The 20,873-nt window shown below is 47.3% G+C and overlaps 1 protein-coding gene across 4 annotated transcripts in view; it reads right to left on the bottom strand.

Annotated features, from left to right (window-relative positions):
* SORL1 (sortilin related receptor 1) overlaps nt 1-20,873 on the bottom strand; it is a 173,081-nt gene that overhangs the window by 114,673 nt on the left and 37,535 nt on the right. For all 4 annotated transcript variants that reach the window (XM_045483206.1, XM_045483202.1, XM_045483203.1 and 1 more), the window contains exons 6-8: nt 17,328-17,508; nt 4,582-4,683; nt 2,947-3,116 (exon numbers count right to left, since the gene is read on the bottom strand). In XM_045483206.1, the coding sequence (XP_045339162.1) occupies nt 2,947-3,116; nt 4,582-4,683; nt 17,328-17,508 (453 nt within the window). The remainder of the gene's footprint in view (nt 1-2,946; nt 3,117-4,581; nt 4,684-17,327; nt 17,509-20,873) is intronic.

The following is a 20,873-nucleotide window of genomic DNA, read 5'->3' as shown; positions in this document are numbered from 1 at the left end:
TATGGTCACATAACTGAGCTTACTGCCTCCTGGGGAGCCGCTCTCCTCGGCTTCTGGCTTCAGCTCTGCCCTGAGATCTCTATCCTGATTACCTGACGAATGTGGAGGATAAGGAAACCTTCCGCAAGCTGTGATTTACCTGCTCCACAGCCAGAGGCTCTCAAAGGTGAGGGGGCAAAAAAAAACCAGAATCTATAAAAGGCCTGAGGAATAATGGCTTATAGTTTTAATTATAATAAAAGGAAGGAGGGGCGCCTGGGTGGCTCAGTCGGTTGAGCGTCCCGCTTCGGCTCAGGTCACGATCTCATGGTCCGTGAGTTCGAGCCCCGCGTCGGGCTCTGTGCTGACAGCTCAGAGCCTGGAGCCTGCTTTGGATTCTGTCTCCCTCTCTCTCTGCCCCTCCCCCCACTCACTATCTCTCAAAAATAAACGTTAATATATATATCAGATATATATACATCTGATATATATGTAACAGGTAATACGTAAGCTAATGTTATGTGAATTTCACCTCGATAAATTATTTTAAAAAGAAAACAAAAAGGACACAGGAACCAGGCCAAAGAGCCTGCCACTGACCAAACCAGAAAAATCTGAGGCTGAATCATGGTAGGAATGGTTTAGAACACATTAACACACACTGAATAATAAATGACTCGTGAGTTTGTACTGGGGGGCGGGGGGGGGGGGGGCGGGAAGTAAGGCATAAAATAGGACACACCTCCAAAAGAGCCGAAACAGCGAGTGGAAAAGCACTATCAGAGACCACGTAGAAAGTTCTCCCCGTGGGCATCCAACAGGCACATCCAACCTGGTGAGTCCAAATCCCAAGTCTTGCTTTTTTTTTCCCCAACACCTGCCCTTCACCCAGCCCTCCCTGACTCCCTGACTCCGCACCAGGCATCATTCTGCCAATGGCCCAGCCCGGGCAGCAGTGGGCCCCTGACTCTCCAGAGCCGAGCAGCAAATCTACCAGCAAAGGATCAGAATTTGCCCATTTCCCTCATCTCCGCCACTACTGCCCTGGGCCCGGCCCACAGCAATCCCCACTTGGCCTGGATTTCTCTAACACTGCTTCCCAGAATCTTCCCATTCTGCTTCCCAGAATCCTTCCAGAGTCTACTCTGCACGCAGCATCCAGATGGCTTCTTTCAAAGATAAGTCACAGGAGTGTTCACCTGAAATTATTGATAACACTGTCCATTTCTGTTTCGTGTGCTCTCCTTTATATAATGCAATTCACAGTGTTTAAAATGGTTTTAAGGGGCGCCTAGGTGGCGCAGTCGGTTAAGCGTCCGACTTCAGCCAGGTCACGATCTCGCGGTCCGTGAGTTCGAGCCCCGCGTCGGGCTCTGGGCTGATGGCTCAGAGCCTGGAGCCTGTTTCCGATTCTGTGTCTCCCTCTCTCTCTGCCCCTCCCCCGTTCATGCTCTGTCTCTCTCTGTCCCAAAAATAAATAAACGTTGAAAAAAAAAAATAAAAAAATAAAAAAAATAAAATAAAACAAAATAAAATGGTAAATAAAATAAAATAAATAAAATAAAATAAAATAAAATAAATTACATTTAAAAAGTGTAATTGGGTTAAATCAGACCATGTCCATCTTCCGGTCAAAACCCTCCACATTCCGCTTAGAAAGAAGAAAAAGCAAGTTCTCTGCATGCTCTCGAAGTCCTTCTACAATCTGAGCCCTGCTCTCTTAGATCCCATATCTTGGGTTCTCTCCCTCCTCCTCCAGCTGTTGGATCCAGTCTGGCCTTCTCACCGCTCCTAAAATAAACCAACGGCGCCCAACCTCACAGCCTCTGTGCATGCTGTTCCCTCTCCCTGCAGTGCCCTTCCCCAGCTGTCTGCCTCTTCCCTCCCTCACATAACTCAGGCACCTGCTGAAATGTCACTGTCCTAGAACAGCCTTCCATGACCAGCCTATACGAAATAACATGCTCATAATCCCGTCCTCTTAACTTGCTTCACTTTGCTTCCCAGCACTCACCATCACCCCACAAATCACATATCCGCCTATGTTCTGTCTTCCCCCAGTGAGAACAAAAGCTCCATGGAACGGGGGCCCTGTTTTGGCTTTTTGTCACTGGTCACGTGATCTCACTGCGGTGCCTGGAACAAGCTCTCGCCCAGAGCAGCAGTGTCCTTGTTGAGAGAAGTGGTGACTACATCAATCACCAGCCTGATGAGAGACCATGGACGGCAATCCCAAGCCCTCTGACCTGGTGGCCGTGGCCTCAGAGCCAGACCTTGCTGCCCTCCAGCCAGCTTCACCAGACGGGTCCCTTTCCATAGACACCCACAGAGTAATGTTTGCAATTACAGTAAGAAAAAAAAAAAAAAAATGTCTATTAACCTGAGTCACTTGGAGGCCAGGCCCCATGGCTACCCACACCAGCCTACCCATGACAGCTTGACATTTTCCAAGTGCTTCTTCCCACTGACTCAGAGACCACAAAGCCAGACAACTGAAGGACAGGAACCCAGGGAGGGGTTGACACATGCTCAGCCTTGGCATCACATCCAAATCCCCCCGAGGGCTTTTTAACATCTTCATACCCCAGGGGCGCCTGGGTGGCTCAGTCAGTTAAGTGTCTGACTCTGGCTCAGGTCGTGATCTCGCTGTTCCCGAGTTCGAGCCCCGCATCGGATTCTGTGCTGACAGCTCAGAGCCTATTTCAGATTCTGTGTCTCCCTCTCTCTCTGTCCCTCCCCCACTTGTGCTCTGTCTCTCCAAAATAAATAAACATTACCCAAAAATTGTTTTAATCTCCCTACCCCAGCCACACCCCAAAGTGGTTAAACAGCACCACAAGCCAGGCATCGGGCTTTCCAAAAACTCACCAGGTGAGTCCAAATGCTCAGGTAACGTTGAAGAACACCCAACGTGATGGTGGGGGCTGCAGCGATGTAAGAAAGCAGGGGAGGGACTCATCATCTTACCTCACCAGCGTGTCACTGCCCGCCCCTCCTGGGCTGTAATACAGCACGTTCTCCAAGGACAGGGAGAATTTCAGCCCTTCTGCCTCCGAGATGTACAAGTTGGTGCGGCTGTTACTATGACTGACGCACACAAATACCTGGTCCTCGGAGGCATCTGCGATGTAATATTCCTTTGGAATCAAGAACCAAAAAACGCACAAGTCAAAAAACACACCCGCGTAGTGGGCTTTCCTTATGGACGCTAAAGTAATGACTTCCAAATGTCCCAAGGACAGGTGTAGGCCCGGAGCCCATGGACAGCCTCCAAAGCTTGGTGAAGGCTTGGCCAGCTTTCTCTCTCGAGGGGCTGAGGATGCCCTGTAGCTGGAGTAAGCCCCTTACGGGCAAATGGGGCATGAAAGAGTGGGCCGCCGGACTCCGTAAATGACCTTAGAACCTCTTTGTAGTTAATAATGTCTCCTCCCTCTTTTTCCCAGGAGATCTATCATTAGTACAAAGCACGATACACATTAATGTGCATTTCCTTTCCTTGCATTGTCTCTAAGGTACCAAAGGAAGGCGGAACCCATAAAAAGCAAAGAATTGTTAAGAATGTTCTCCACCTGAGCTACCAGCCTGCCACCACGCCCGCTGCTAGAGGCAAGGCCTTCAAATGCCACCTCCCGGAGCGCCTGGGCGTCTCAGTTGGTTGTGTCCGACTGGTTTCGGCTCAGGTCATGATCTCCAGGGATTGAGCCTGGCGTTGGGCTGTGCATGGAGCCTCCTTGAGATTCTTTCTCTCTGCCCCTCCCCCACTCAGGCGCATGCACTCTCTCTCTTTCTCGAAATAAATAAACATTAAAAAAGGGGCGCCTGGGTGGCTCAGTCGGTTGAGCGTCCGACTTCAGCTCAGGTCACGATCTCACGGTCCGTGAGTTCGAGCCCCGCGTCGGGCTCTGGGCTGATGGCTCAGAGCCTGGAGCCTGCTTCAGATTCTGTCTCCCTCTCTTTCTGCCCCTCCCCCGCTCATGTTCTGTCTCTCTCTCTCTCTCTCTCTCAAAAATGAATAAACGTAAAAAAAAAAAAAAATTTTTTTTTAAACGCCACCTCCTGCCTGTGGTCACCTCTCTGATGACCCCAGCCGACGCTGATCATCCCTATTGATCTCTACGTGCTAACACACACATGCGGGAGTCAAGCGTTTGACTACATATGATTTCTTCCTCGGCTCGATTCTCCGCATGTCCAACCTGTGTGTTTCTAAAAGGGTGGGACCCAAATCTTATCCTGTTTTGGAACCCGGCCATCTGTAAGCAACACAGCAGGTGCCTCATCAATAACTGTGGTCACTAGCTCCCCAATCCTTTAGTACTGGCACACTGAGCCCACGGACTCCGGTCCCAAACCTCCCTGCCAATCCCTCTCCACATAAAGCAAATGAAGGCTCCCGTTGAGTTGTGCTTCAAACAGGGAAGAGGGAGAAAACAGACCAAGATGGCCAAAGCATAATGGTTCTTTCCAGAGACCCATCTAGCAAGTGAATGCAGGGGGATTCCATCCAACGCCTACACGGAAGGACATTCCTCCAACACCCTTCCCCCGAACCCTACACGGGGACGATACACTTCTTTCCACCCCCAAGCAGACCCCACTCACATTAATAGGATGTCTTGTGACAAACTGGGCTGCTCGCATGGGCTTCCGGCCAAAGGAGACCCAGAGCTGGACAGAAGACGGCTGCGGACTGCCCAGGAGATGCTGCCAAGGAAAAGGAGGGGGGAAATGTCAATTGTGCCACGTTTTGGCCTCTCAAAATAAGTGAAGAAGGAAAACGGAGAAGTCAGACCCCTCTATTTCTACCAAAAGCACAAAACACAGTGTGACTGCAAATGCACACTTTTGCAACATTTGTTTTCAGGCCACGGCTCAGGCTGCATGACCTTCATCCCAGACAACTGGTCTCCGACAGGTACTAGATACTCCCTGACACCAGATAAGGAGGAAGGGAAGATGGTCCCTCGGCTGAACCTAGGTTTGGGAGTGGGGGTGGAGGCTTAACCCCGACAGCTCCCCAGTGCAGCACAGGGTGAGGTCAGCCACACACCACGCATATAAAACCTATTCCCTGGGGCGCCTAGGTGGCTCAGTTGGTTAAGCATCCAACCTCAGCTCAGGTCATGATCTCATAGTTCATGGGTTCGAGCCCCGCGTCGGGCTCTGTGCTGACAGCTGAGAGCCTAGAGCCTGCTTCCAATTCTGTGTCTCCCTCTCTCTCTGCCCCTCCCCCGCTCGCACTCTGTCTCTTAAAAATAAATACACATTGGGGCACCCGGGGGGCTCAGTCAGTTAAGTGTCCGACTTCAGCTTAGGTCATGATCTCACGGTTCGTGGGTTCGAGCCCCATGTCGGGCTCTGTGCTGACAGCTCAGAGCCTGGAACCTGCTTCAGATTCTGTGTCTCCCTCTCTCTCTGTCCCTCCCCTACTCAGGCTCTGTCTCTCCCTCTCTCTCTCTCTCTTAAACATTAAAAAAAAATTTTTTTAACTTATTCCCTGTTCTTTCCCTATTTTCAGGTTACAGATTCTAAAGGTCAGAGGATTCATTTAGATTACCCTATTTATACCCCTATAAATATATATGAATACACAGATGTCAGTGAAACACACCCTTTTACACTTTATATGTTATTACTTCCCATTGTGGTTGTACCTTAAAAAAGGAGCCACTTTTCAGGCTACCTGGGCGGCTCAGTCGGTTAAGTGTCTGACTCTTAACCTCGGCTCGGGCCGCGATCTCACGGTTCATGAATTCAAGCCCCACATGGGGCTCTGCACTGATGGCGTAGAACCTGCTTACGATTCTGTCTCTCCTTCTCTCTGCCTCTCACCTGCTTGAGCTCTCTCACTCTCTCTCTCAAAAGAAATGAACAAACTTTAAAAAAAAAAAAGAAAAGAAAAAAGAAGAAAGTAACTTTTTCTCAGTGACACCTGGCTTTAACTTGCACAGAGTTGAGGAACTCTTCACTGCTCCTAGTTTTCAATCTTTTACCACTTCTCACTGATGAACGTTTTTGCCGGGATGCGTTTTCTTGGGTAGAGCACCGGGCATTTCCACAAGACATTGGCCCCAACGCACTGTGTTTTAGAGACACCAAAGTGCAGCTGTGGAATCTTGAAAATGTGCATGAAATCACTATCAGGAATTCACTCAGTTTCTCCAGGTCTCAGCTTATTCATCTATGAAAATGAGAAGCTGCTCAGCATCAGGATTTTTCTGTCGACGGGATTCAATGGTCCAGGAACCTAGTAAACCCACACGCGAATAGTTTGTGTAGATGCTGTCATTTATTCTACCAGGGAGATACACGCTTTTTACCAGGTTCTCCAATGAGTCAATGATTCAAAAAAGGAGGACCACTGTAGAGGCTCAAGGTGGGTTTTTTTCCCAGCTCTCAAAGCACGGGACTGAGCACTGACAGCAAATGTCGCACATCTATCCGGACAGAAATGGAGACGCGCCCTCCGTGCGGACGTAATCACGCAGATGACGATTGAGCTCAGTGGAACGGTGGGATTCCCCAGCCAGAAGGGGTTAATTTGGCTTCGTTTACCTTTGGCTATGTTGCTACTGTTTATTACAGACTTTAAACTCCTACAGAGTAAGAAACATACCAATTACTCTTAACTGTAACAACTGAATCCCCTGTGCCAATATATGCCCAATAAACACCGCTGGAAAAGCAAGCCGCTGGACACGAAGTTATTCTTGATTCATCGGAGCCATATATATACTCATATGTTCAAACCACACCGAACAAATGGTTGAAAATAGTTTGTTTTACAGAAGCCAGGTACGGAGGCGCAACACACCGCCTTTCCAAAATGGCACACTGGAAACCATGTTAATGGCTTGGACTCCGTATGGGGCCACAGGAAACGACAGGATCGTTAAAAGCGCAGAACATATTACCTGAACGAGGAAACAGTGCCCAGCAAAACCATTAGGCATAAATTCCAAAAGCCCTCCTTGAGTCACTAAAATTTTATAGCTATTTATAAAGGTCAGAGGATTCATTTAAGTTACCCTATATAAATCCCTATTAATATACATGAATACACAGATGTCAGTGAAACACACACTTTTATTTTATGCTTTATGTTTTACTACTTCCTACTGTGGTTATACCTTAGAAAGGAGCCACTTTTTTCAGTGACACCAGGGCCCATCATCAGGTAAGCATTCTTTTTTTTTTTTTTTAATGTTTATTTAATTTTGAGAGACAGGGAGACAGAGAGTGAGTGGGGGAGGGGCAGAGAGAGAGGGAGACACAGAATCTGAAACAGGCTCCAGGCTCTGAGCCGTCAGCACAGAGCTCGACGCGGGGCTCAAACCCACGAACTGTGAGATCATGACCTGAGCCCAAGTCAGATGCTTAACCAACTGAGCCACCCAAGTGCCCCCGGTAAGTGTCCTTAATGCACACTGTTGGTCAGCAGGAGAATTGAGAACTCATACCAAGCCCAGTCTTACTCCATAAATGCAGTAAGTCACAGAATACAAAGGTCACAAGAAACCTCAAAACAAATCTGTCCCACTTCCTTCTGGGACCATAATGATTCCTAACCCTGGACATTCAGGCTTGCTCCTCAGGTCCTCTTAAGGAACTACCGTAATACTTTCCTCCCTCCAAGAAACACATTAACAATGAAACTGTGGCACACTATGAATTATCAGATAGATGATCTAATACTTCCCTTAGTGAACCATGGGTTTCTGTGGTTGTTGAGTTTCTCTTTACCACAATTGTAGAGGTAAAACGTGCTCCTGAGAAAGAAATATCCAACAGTACAGCCGGATATAAGGTAAAATGCAGACGCTCTCCCTCCCCTCACTCTCTCCTCCTACTCTGCTCCCCAGGGTACCCAGTGGTAACGGGCTCTCATGGGTGCTTACAGAAGTATTCTGTGCCATCATGCCTGAAAGCATATTTATATAGTGACAGACCCGGCTACATTTACCCAACACCCATGATTCCTTTCTCCTTCGCACCAGGACCTTGACTGCCACCCCAAATAAACCACTAGGGTTCTCTGCCTTTTGTGTAATCTCATGTGGCCATGTGACTGTGTCCTAATCGATGGGTATAAACAGAAATGTGGTATTGGGTTTCTCGGAAGTCTGCTTAAAGGGATGGAATCAGCTGGAAGGGGTCTTATTTTGGCCTTTCTACCTGTCCTCACTCTTCCGAACTCCCATAAAGACTTAAAGGCTACTACAGATGTCTCGGACCAAGAGGGAACCTTGAGAATGGAAATCATTAGGCAGGTTGGTGGAAAAGGAAGAGAGAGGGCTGGGTCCCCCAGGACAGCAGGGCACCGACATACCAGCCCTAGATTGCCAACCTCGAGGCAGCACGGATGCGAGAAAAAGAAGCCTCTGTCTTCATTAAGCCACTTTCATTTCTAGTCTGTTACCAGTATCCAAACACAGTGCAAACTGGATACATGCAATTTTATTTTCTATATACAGAGGAGATTGTGATAGAAATACTGTTACGCAATTCAACTTTTTTTCGTTAACAGAGGCTCTTAGACATCTTCCATTTAACAGCTCACGGGCACTGGTGTTATCTCCAGAAGTACTTTTCGGTGACTATGCTTGTATATATTCCCTTTTTCAGAACTACATAAGAATATATGTAGGATGCCATTCTTAAAGCTCCTAGGTCAAAATTTTCATTTTTGACAGAAGAAATAGCCTTCCTGAAAAGCCCACAGTTAATGCATCTCGCAACACAAACACTTTCACCAGCATCCGGGGTTACTTGAATGTTTCAATTTATTGCCAATATTATAGGGTCTGAGAATTTACGATGATTTTTTTTCACTTAGTGTTTTCATTCTGACAAGGAAAAATAAATGTGTATCTGACTAATCTGAATTTCAGAGGGCGCACTTGCATTCATGTTTGAGATTAGGTCAAGAGCAAAAAAAGGAGGGGTGCCTCGGCAGCTCAGTCGGTTAAGCGTCCGACGTTGGCTCAGGTCATGATCTCGTGGTTTGTGGGTTCGAGCCCCGCATCGGGCTCTGTGCTGACAGCTCAGAGCCTGGAGCCTGCTTTGGATTCTGTGTCTCCCTCTCTTTCTGCTCCTCCCCTACTCGTTCTCTCTCTCTCTCTCTCTCTCTCAAAAATGAATAAACATTAAAAAAAAAAAGCAAAAAAAGGAAATGAGACATCAAGGAGAAAAGAGCAAGGAAAGATCTAAATAAATGATGCATTCTTGCTGAGTAAAGCCCAAAGGATGTCACAGTGAGCTATTCAATTCAAAGTTTCACAGAGAAAAGTGGCCAGAGAATGAGGGACCCCAAGGCACACGGGGGACACCAATTCAGAAGCTCTCGGGCTACAGCATTTACGGCCACCTTCTCCTTCGGAGCAGTAACAAAGTTTCAGGGAAACATCATCGTCCACGTTAATGTTGTTTATCCTGAAATATTTACAGATAAGAGTTTATATATATTTTATACATATATTTAAGATTTGCTTGGGGCGCCTGGGTGGCGCAGTCGGTTAAGCGTCCGACTTCAGCCAGGTCACGATCTCGCGGTCCGTGAGTTCGAGCCCCGCGTCGGGCTCTGGGCTGATGGCTCAGAGCCTGGAGCCTGTTTCCGATTCTGTGTCTCCCTCTCTCTCTGCCCCTCCCCCGTTCATGCTCTGTCTCTCTCTGTCCCAAAAATAAATAAACATTGAAAAAAAAAAATTAAAAAAAAAAAGATTTGCTTTAAAATATTCCAAGACACCCACGAAAAGAGATTAGCAAATGTAATAAAGCAAACATCGCAAAAATATAAATAATCCTAAGGCCGAGTGACGGCACCTGCGGAGGAGATCCTATCGGTATAAACTGTTCTTTCGTGCACGTTTGAACACGCCCACAATTACAACAAGTTTCACGAAGCTAATATTCACCAGAAGCACGTCCGGCATGTCAGAGGAAGAACTCTCAAACTCCACTCGTGTCCGAAAGGCAGCAGGAACGCTGACAGAAAACTCTCCACGTCAACTTTCTCAGAGTTCTAAAAATTAAATAAAGGCTCACCAAAACACAAGGGGCGCTTACTCAAGAAGCGTGACTGAAGCACAGCGATAGAGACGACTTCGTGGCCTCAGTCCCGCCCCCTTCTCTCTCTGTGGTAGCCGTGGAAACCTAACTGTGAAAACCAGCAGCCTAGCGGTCCCCGGAGAGCACAGACGCACAGAGCGCTCCCATGGCTTGCTTCAAAACTGCATCCCCAGGCCTTCTGTTCATATCACCTGACTCCGCTCGCTGCACAAACACACCTACAGCCAGGTCATTTACGGAAAACAGTGACAACTGGCAAAGGTTTCACATCACAGCTGCTGGAGAAGCATGACCACTCGGAGCTACCGAAAGGCTAACTAAAAAGCGTGGAAGGAAAAACGGGGGAAGCAGATGCCTGTAAGAGGCTCTGATAAGGTGTGAAATATCCCGGGGCATCTACGAGTTCACACACACGCATCTGCGAGCTGTGAGTATGATGAGGGTTGAAGCGAAAAGGGCCTGATCTCTCGCGGCTGGCTAGTAACCTTGGGCTCTACAGGAACAGGAACCAAAGGCTAAGGCAGAGTTGTAGATGCCACTGAAAGCAGGCCCCCAACCCACGCTCAGAGGCCCTTGGCAAAAGCCACCAGAAAGTCCAAAGAATTTAAGAAAATCTCTAGCGGCGCCTGAGTGGCTCAGCTGGTTATGTGTCCGACTCTTGATTTCGGCTCAGGTAACGATTTCACAGTTGGTGAGTCCGAGCCCTGCGTCGGGCTCTGCACTGACAGTGCTGAGCCTGCTTGGAATTCTCTCTCTCCCTCTCTCTCTCTCTCTCTCTCTGCCCCTCCCCTGCTCGTTATCTCTCTCTCAAAAATAAATAAACATTAAAAAAAATCTCTATTCAATCATTAGCAGATCGCTAAGCCTAATTATCAAACATTTCACAGACCTCCACAATGAAAAATACCAACACTACAAAATGAATGCAGGGAACTCACAAACAAAACAAAGATAGGCAACAATAACAATAGCAAAAGGCAACAACAAAACAATCCTGCTTTGAGGGGCTGCCACATTATATCATCTAAAATGTCTTACTTTCAACCAAAAAAATGACAAGACAAGCAAATAGCAAAGTATGGCCCATACACACACACACACACACACACACACACACAAAACAGTCACTGAAAACCATTCCTGAGGAAGGCCAGATTTAGAGACAAAAATTTAAATCCTTATTATAAATAAATTCAAAAAAATGAAAGGAGGGGCACGTGGGTGGCTCAGTTCAGCATCTGACACAGGTTTCGGCACAGGTTCATGAGCTCAAGTCCTGCATTGGGCTCCATGCTGACAATGTGAAGCCTGCTTGGGATTCTCTCTCACCCTCTCTCTCTGCCCCTCCCCTGCTTGCTCTGCCTTTCTCTCAAAAATACATAAACTTAAAAAAAATTTTTTTTCACTGCTAGGAATTTACCCAAGGGATACAGGAGTGCTGACGCATAGGGGCACTTGTACCCCAATGTTTATAGCAGCACTCTCAACAAGAGCCAAATGATGGATGGGGCGCCTGGGTGGCGCAGTCGGTTAAGCGTCCGACTTCAGCCAGGTCACGATCTCGCGGTCCGTGAGTTCGAGCCCCGCGTCGGGCTCTGGGCTGATGGCTCAGAGCCTGGAGCCTGCTTCTGATTCTGTGTCTCCCTCTCTCTCTGCCCCTCCCCCGTTCATGCTCTGTCTCTCTCTGTCCCAAAAATAAATAAACATTGAAAAAAAAAAAAAAAAAAAAAGAGCCAAATGATGGAAAGAGCCTAAATGTCCATCAACGGGCAAATGGATAAAGAAGATGTGGTTAATATATACCATGGAATACTACTTGGCAATAAGAATGAAATCGTGCCATTTGCAACAAGGTGGATGGAACTGAAGGGTATTATGCTAAGTGAAATAAGTCATTCAGAGAAAAACAGATACCACATGTCTTCACTCATATGTGGATCTTGAGAAACTTAACAGAGGGCCATGGGGGAGGGGGAGGGGAAAAAATAGTTTCAAACAGAGAGGGAGGGAGGCAAACCATAAGAGATTCTTGGATACTGAGAACAAACTGAGGGTTGATGGGGGTGGGGGGGAGAGGGGAAAGTGGGTGATGGGCATGGAGGAGGGCACTGTTGGGATGCACACGGGGCATTGTATGGAAACCAATTTGATAATAAATTATATTAAATTTTTTTTTAAAAATTAAAGGGAACCATGTCACAAAACTTAAAGGAAAGTATGAGAACACTATCTCACCAAAGAAAGAATATCCATAAAGATATAGAAATTATATAAATGGAAATTCTTGAGTGGAAAAGTACAGTAACTCACAAGAAAAAAAAATCCCCAGAGGGGCTCAACAAGAGATTTGAACTGGCAATGAACCTAAAAACACATGAATTCTGATCATCCTCAATAAACCCAGATGAAATCTGACAATATTATACTAGGAAAGAAAACAGTTACCAAAGATCACATAGGATAAGATTCTCTTTACACAAAACGTCCAGAACAGGCGGGGCGCCCAGTGGCTCAGTCGATTATGCACCCGACTCTTGGTTTCATGAATTCGAGCTTCAGGCTTTCCAGGGAACCTGGTCGGAGTTCTCCACCCTCCCCCACTCGCGCTGTCTCTCTCAAAGAAATAAAATAAAACTTAAAAAAAAAGTTTAGAACAGGCAAATCTATAAGGCAGGCAATAGATATGTGGCTGCCAGAGGCTGGGAGGCAAGGAGAATAGAATGGGGGTAAGAGGGTGATGAAACTGTTCTGGAATCAGGTAACAATAAGCATTACCCAGCCTTGTGAATATACTGACAACCTGTACATTTTAAAAGGGGGAATTTTATGGCATAGAATTATATCTCAATAAAGGTGTTATAAAAAATTAATTTTAAACTTCTTGGTATTATAGTTTTATTTACAATCTGTAAATGTGTTTGGGTTTTACTGCCGCGCTTAAGTTATAAGCATTAAGTGCTTATACCTAGCGTTATGTTTACGTGCACTGAAGTAATGTTATGATTAAAACAATTTGTCGATAGCTTGGTTTTGGACAGTTATCCTAAAATTCACGCCGCAACTATGGTCAGCTAACTTCTCATAGAGAAGCCCACAATCCTGAGACAATTCCTAAGTTTTCTCATTATCTCTATCATCCTTAGAGACTTTAAATTAGCACAATGAGCATTAGACACTGGTTTTGAATCGTGAAATTAGTGGTTGGTTGGTCAGAATAGCGAAAGTACAAATGAGCCGTCTTGGGAGATCAGCAGCATGCAAGATATTTGAATTGGCGATAATATCCTAAAGATATATACGTTGGCATGAAAAGGACATAACAATTTAAGGAGGCCCGTAACCTAAACTTTTAGGGGTAATGCCTATGACTTATCAAGCTAGAGGATTCCAGTTGCCTGATGCCAACTCAAAGGGTAACAGAATCTTGCCTCCACAACAAGGGTCGGTTTTCTGTAAAGAAGTATTTTAGACTTTGTATGCCATCCTACCTCCATGCAACTATTAAGTTCTGCCACTGTAACATGAAAGCAGTGACAGACAACATGGGGGCAAATGAAATAGCTGTTTCAATAAAACTTCATTGACAAAAACAAGGGAAGGGCCATAGTTTGCCAATCCCTGCTCTAGAACATTGTGTCTGCATCACCTGTAAGAACAGAGGAAATACCATCAAGCCCATACAGAGCGGGTCTTTGCTTACTGATACACATTTGTGCCAGAAAGGTCTGAACCTGGCTTGGACCATGGTAAGCTGGTGGTGAACCTACAGAGGAGCAGCTAGCTGTCACCCACCTCCGACATTCTGGCAACTGTTGATATCTTCCGGCAAGAGCCTAACAGCTACAGATTGCCAAGTTAACAAACCAAAGTTGGTTTGCAGAAGTATCTCGATGCTGCTTTAACGGCCTATCATTGTGAGGTGGACTATGAAGACAAGTAAGTGAACTTTGCGCCAAAAAACAAGGAATAAAAATTAAACTTAGGTTAAAAAAGATATGAAAGGAGGGGCACCTGGGTGGCTCAGTCGGTTAAGCGTCCGACTCTTGGTTTCAGCTCAGCTCACGATCTCACGGTTTCCTGAGCTGGAACCCCACATCGGGCTCTGCGCTGACAGCACAGAGCCTGCTTGGGATTTTCTCTCTCTCCCTCTCTCTCTGCCCCTCCCCTGCTCACACTGTCTCTGTCTCTCTCTCAAAAATAAATGAAAAAATAAATACGTAAACTATAAAAATACATACATCAAAGGCCATCAGACCAAAAGCACATATGACATAAGATCCAGGCCAACAGGGCACCAGGGGATGCTGAAGAGTCAGATACCAGCTTCAGTCCAGAATCCAGATGGCTGTCCCCACGTGTTCTAAAAAGCTAACTGGCAGAGAATTGTAATCATTCATGGTACTGGAGAAAAGCAAGAGACTTAATCATCCAAGACCAATTTTCTGTGGTTTTCCAATTAGCTCCGTGATTTGACTTGAATCAATTTAATATTAAGGTCACTCAGAATTCCCCACACCCAGGCAGCCCGAGTGCTAAGTACACCCCAGATAAGAAGTTATACTTGCAGACCTCAACACTCCCACTGATAGGGTTATCCAACCAAGTCCAATGTTGCTTATCCTCATGGCTCAACAGTCTCATGTAATAAGAAGGAAGGAATTCAAAGGAAGAAAACACTCATTTTATCATCCACTGCCAGTTGTGTTTCTTCCCTCATCAACCCATCCAATCTACAATGTTCCTTGGACAACAGAATGGACTATTAGCGAAAGCATCTGCAGACAGAAGGCCTCAGGGAAGAGCTTCTCGAATGTTGGAGATTCTTCGGCGGCCTAGGAATGCTCAGAAAATAATGCATTTGGGTCCTGCCATCTGCATTTGGAATACGTGCCCCTGTGTGACGGTGCTGTGCGTGCTCCTAAGACCGCCATTTGAGAAACGCTTCCATGGGGTGGCCGACCTCATCTGCCTCTGACCTAGAGCCTCGAGCTAACACCACTGACCTTGGAACCTGGTGGCTCACCATCAAGCCATGCAGACAGCTGAGAGTTGACAATGAAAACACCGATCATTTAACACCCCCTACCCCACCAACAATAATCTACTGGCCTATGCTTTCTAAACTAGACAGTCAAAGATGGCATTCATTCAACTATTGTACGCTTGCTCTGGATCAAGCACCGAGCAGCATGCTGGGTACTACATCAGTGATGAACAAAACAGACACGGCCTCTCATCTGACCACTGGCCAGGACTAACAATAAACTTGCTGCCAGCAGTCTGCAAAGCAGCTGTGTCGAGAGAGAACAGACATAGTTGTTAGGTCCGCGTGGAGGGCACAGAAAGTTCCAGCTGGGATATAACTTCAGCTCTTGGGTGTGAGACCCAGAAATAATAGGGGTGAGAGGGACGTAAAATAGCGCTCCACCTCAGCCCCAACTCGGTCAATAGAAGGAAATTAAAATCATATAAATAAATTCAGGCCCAAGGAACTCACACAGGAAAGATCCAGGAGCCCTGAAAGACTGGGAACAATCCGGGACCTCAGGAGGGCCAAGAACATGTCACAAGGAATCAGTTCTCAGGCCTGGTTTCTCACCCTGAGCTCCCCTCACCACACCTCTGCCCAGGACAATCCAAGGGTGCCTGCCTAATGGCCACTGTGCGTGTGTGAGAGAAAGTGACAGACAAGGCAGGAAAGGAAGGACCAACAAGTGACCCAATGCAAACAGCTTGACAGAAGAAAAACTGCCATAATTTTAGCGGTTTTGCAGGGGCGCCTGGGTGGCTCAGTCAGTTAAGCATCCGACTTTGGCTCAGGTCATGATCTCACACTCTGTGAGTTCGAGCCCCGCGTCGGGCTCTGGGCTGACAGCTCAGAGCCTGGAGCCTGCCTTGGATTCTGTGTCTCCCTCTCTCTCTGTCCCTCCCCTGCTTGCACTGTCTCTGTCTCTCAAAAAAATGAGTAAGTGTTTAAAAACATAAAAATAAATTTTGCAAAGTAGGTAATGCGGACTCTTTCTTGCCTCTAGCCCCCCACATCTTCTCACCTCAACCTTTACTCTCTGCTTTCCTTGCGGGGGAAGTCCTCTCTCCACCCCGAAGTCCTCCCAAGGTGGGGTGGCCTGCTTCTGCCTGGCCAGCTACCGATCATACAAGTAAGTGAGAACCTGGAGGAAAATATTACACCTGATCTTAGTCCCTAAGGTCAAGTGTGATGGAAAGGAAATCGCCTGCCAGAGGCCATGTTCAGAGCCTGAGGTCAAGGAGGGAATGGCCGCCATTGAGAAAATAAGCTTATAGCACTCCAGAAAGAGCAGCCCAGCCTGCTCTGGGGCAGGGCAGGTTCTTCCTTTACACAAGGGCAGTGAGGTTGCAACCTACAATTTGACACAGAGGCAAAGCAAGCCCTGTTAAATAATCAACTCTGCCTTTAAATGAGCAAGCCCTCCATTCCAGCATCTGGCTCCATCCAACACATCAAATCAAGGGGACGATCTTCCCAAAGGCTGAGAAGTTAAGCTACTTACTGACAGCTGGAAGCTTAATCACTGCTTTTCTTGGAGCATTAACTCCCACTAGCCAGTGACTACACATTCTATTAGCCATGGAAATTAACATGTGTCCAGAATTCCCAAAGACATCACCCTAATGTGAAAGGAATCAGGCAGCGAGATGAAAGAAAATCACCACTGAGCCCCACCTCTCCTTTCTGTGTTCTTTTAATTGGGATGTCAAAGAAACATGTGTTTAGGTTTGTGTTTGTTTGTTTTTTTTTTAATAATCTAACTGTTTATTTTTGGGAGAGAGAGAGAGAGACAGACAGAACGTTGAGTGTGGAAGGGGCAGAGAGTAGGAGACACAGAATCCGAAGCAGGCTCCAGGCTCTGAGCTGTCAGCACAGAGCCCGACGCGGAGCTTGAAGTCATGAACCGCGAGATCATGACCTGAGCCTAAGTCGGATGCTTAACCGACTGAGCCACCCAGGAGCCCCATCAAAGAAGCGCGTGTTTCACAAGGAGGCTTTGCTACCAGGAGACAAATTCCAAGGCCCCACAGACACCCTGAGTGGTTGTCTAAGCGTCTCCACCTCCTCCAACCTCCCGGGACCGTCCAAGCCCCACGGGAAGGTTCCATCTACGTCCGGTGCCCCTCAGTCGAGCTCCCGTGGGCGCCCCAATCCAGTCCCTGCTTGCGTAAACTCACCTGCTGGACCACAGCATGCCAAACCTCAGAAAGGAAACTCAAAGGGACTTTATTCCTTAGTGCCTTCAACTTACCACCACCTTGGTAGCAAACATGTACTTGTCCCGGAGCTGAAAGTCTCTCACTTCCTCCAGGATCACTTCCTGGTTCTCCCGGGACTGGAAGAAGTCTGTACTTCGCAACACCGTGGAGTAGCCAGAGGGCTCGTGCCGCTCGACGTAGATGGTGTTCGGCTTGTCATAGGGATCAACACCCCTAGAGGAAAAAGGGCAGTTGCTATCATCTCCACGTTTAACCATTGGAGAAACGGAGGTTCTTCTGTGCAGACAGCCAACGGGAGTTGAAGGGCATGAAGGTGGGGATCTACCCAGGATACTCTTTTGTCAAGTTTTTCACTGCTCTCTTTAAGGCGCCCTGGGTTTGGTTCCAGGCAAGCCTTGGCCATGCTTGAGAAGAATGAAAACAAGAAAAAGTAAAAGGCGGGCTATTTCGGAATCAATAAGCAATGGACTGCTTGAGGCTGTCAGGCGGTTTCTGGCCCCAAGTTATGAACCCCAGAGAATGAAAGACTGTGTGTCCCCAGGACGGTACGTGCTCAGAAGAACAGCTCTAGAAGAAACCACGTGAGGAACCAGTGAGTCTAGCCTTGCTAACGGACCCTGCCCTTTCCGTTTCTGTCCATCGGGTGCTGTTGTCACCCGTCCATGCAATCGGGAATCATCCAACCAGTGCAAAGTCACGTTCCGTGAGGGTCCTTCACAAACTCTTTCCCACGCGTACTGATCTCGCCGAGGTCCTTCAGAAACACAGAGCTCATTGCTCCCCCACTCCCCGTGCCCTGTCAACAGAGCACCCCTCTGCAGGGATGCTCCCTGCATGCACTCTGATCTGCACTCCGAAATCCTATTCATCTTCTGAGGTCAAGTTCAAGGCACCTCTTCCAGGAAGCCCTCCCCCGCAAAGCTCTCCACCCTTCTCCCAACCCAGGCAACGTATCCGCGCAGTGTTCAATTTCAAGCCTTTCGTATGAATTTTATCTGAGTTTCAAACAAAGGTACAAAGCTGCTTTGGGTGGGTGGATTTTGGAATCACTCTCGTGACTTGACACAGTGGTGCTTCTTACAGTGGTGCCTTTTATTCACTGTAATCTATTGTTCACCATAACGTGTCTGAGCCTCCTAGAGAAAGTACAGATGCTGTAAAGGCCACGTCTTAGATTTCTTTTTGTCCTACAGGGCTCCCAGCTGACCCGAACCTTGCTGCATGCAACCTGTGGACCACGGTACAAAGGCTATTTAAAAACTGTAACGCTGACTAGATCAAACTCCCTCGAGAAGAATCTCTGAACCGGGGTCCCCCCCCCCCCGCCCCAAATAAGGCCCCAAACAACAGCTGGAAGGACGATGAACCTGCCCCAGGTTTCCTAACTCTCCCAAGACCCCAGGCCAGGCAGACCATTCAACATGTGGGGGAAATAACTAGAAGAACCGGGACGAGAGCTTCACAGGGAGGACGCAGTGATGGCCAAGGAAAGGCAGGACTCGCTTCTGTACCTGTCTTTGCACAGGGCCATATTCACAATGGCTCTCAGGATAATGAAGTCTCTGATATAGACTTCCTTCAGAGACGAACTGTCAAGAGTATGTGCTCCAAGAAAGAAAGAAAGAAAGAGGGGTGCCTGGGTGGCTCAGTCGGTTGAGCGTCCGACTTCGGCTCAGGTCACGATCTCACTGTCCGTGGGTTCGAGCCCCGCGTCGGGCTCTGTGCTGACTGCTCAGAGCCTGGAGCCTGTTTCAGATTCTGTGTCTCCCTCTCTCTCTGACCCTCCCCCGTTCATGCTCTGTCTCTCTCTGTCTCAAAAATAAATAAATGTTAAAAGAAAGAAAGCAAGCAAGCAAGCAGGGAGGAGGAAGGGAGGAAGGAGGAGATAAGCAAGAGAAAAAAACAGAAGACTTGACTTTGGCCCCACAATCCAGAGTCTCAGCAGGGCACTGGAGAAGCCAGCAGCCTTGGTCCCAATGTGGGATCATCAGACGCTCTGCTCCGGGTGCGTATGTGTGGGGGTGCTGTGGCATGTTCTCTGCTTTTCCACAATTAGAAGTACTGATTAAAGTACTTCCTCTACCCTAGAGGATATGCAAATTAAAACAAAGCTGCTAGATATTTTTAAAAAGGCAGAGAGGAAGGGACCTTGACTCAGATTATTTTGAGACAGAGCTCACCTCTATTATTCTTTCCTAAACAAAAGCAGCAGGCGGTATCTAGAGATAGAACGAGCCGGGACTCTTCTCCCAATTCTCTTTCACAATCCATCCTTGGACCTCCCGTTTCCGAAAGCCAGGCCACCTACAAGCTTCCGCTCCTTTGCCTTCCACTACTTCCGGTTCTCTTTGCCCTCACTGGAATGAAAATGCAGAGGCTTGCTCCCATCTGTGAGCGCGGTCACCTGGCCTCACCCGGCCTCACGGAAGACCCGTTCGTGATGCTCTACCGGGAACCTCTGAGTCCCTCCCCCATAGCCCTCCCACTGTCCTGTCTTGCCCGTCTCCAGCTCTGGATTACATAGATCATTGGTCTTCCTGACTCTTGCTGCTCCCAGGCTGCCACGCGTTATTGAACAAATGTATGTGCCATTATTCGCAGAGAGGTCAGATTACGCTCTCACATATTGTGGGAAATCCTAGGGGGAAATCCTCCAAATAGCCTGAAATTCCCTGACACCAGACGTGTAATTATCTAAAATAAGATAAGCCGGTCCTTTCCCCTAAGATATCTGCGTATCTGCACGGAGGCAAAAGGTACAACATACAAATTCCCAAGTGTGATGTTCCTTTATTTGGTCATCCTGCTGGTTTGCCCTCTTGATATACGGTTACCTAAACAGATCAAAGGGCAATGCGTCCCTTTAAAACTCAAGCAAAGCAGGGGCGCCTGGGTGGCTCAGTGAGTTAAGTGTCCGACTCTCAATTTCGGCTCAGGTCATGATCTCACAGTTTGTGAGTTCGAGCCCCACATCGGGCACCATGCTGGCAGTGTGGAGCCTGCTTGGGATTTTTTCTCTCTTCCTCTCTCTCTGCCCTGCTCGCTCTCGCTCGCTCTCTCTCTCTCTCCCTCTCTCTCAAAATAAGTAAGTAAACCTAAATAAATAAATAAAAATAAAACTCAAAGGCGGCAAAAGAAGGCTCTAGTGATATTCCTGGGGTAGAGGTTATACTTGGATAAGACTGTGGTTACAAGTTCACTGAGACGCCACAACCGCGGCCCAAGGAAAATAACAAAAGGACCACAAACAGCTGCCCTCTTTGAAAAGGAAGTCCAGGGGCGCCTGAAGATACTCAGCTGGGAGACCCCTCCTTCCATCTTGACTGACCTCCTTCGCCAAGGAAGCAATACCAACTCGAAGACATTCCTCTTCAAATAAAGAGCTAACAGAAGCACAAACAGTATGTGCCACTCTGCGTTTAGTGATAACTAACACTACATGGAGAGGTCAAAAGAGAAATGATAAACCAAGAATTATAAATACAAATGAACATACATGTGTGATATGTCGTTTCACAAGACTAACCTTACATATGTAAAGAGCACCTGGAAATCAATAAAAAGACTAACCGATCAAT

This window comes from Leopardus geoffroyi, chromosome D1, assembly GCF_018350155.1.
Source record: "Leopardus geoffroyi isolate Oge1 chromosome D1, O.geoffroyi_Oge1_pat1.0, whole genome shotgun sequence".
Lineage (NCBI taxonomy): Eukaryota > Metazoa > Chordata > Mammalia > Carnivora > Felidae > Leopardus > Leopardus geoffroyi.
The sequence above is the reverse complement of the archived record's forward strand: the minus strand, read 5'-3'. Positions and strand labels throughout refer to the sequence as shown.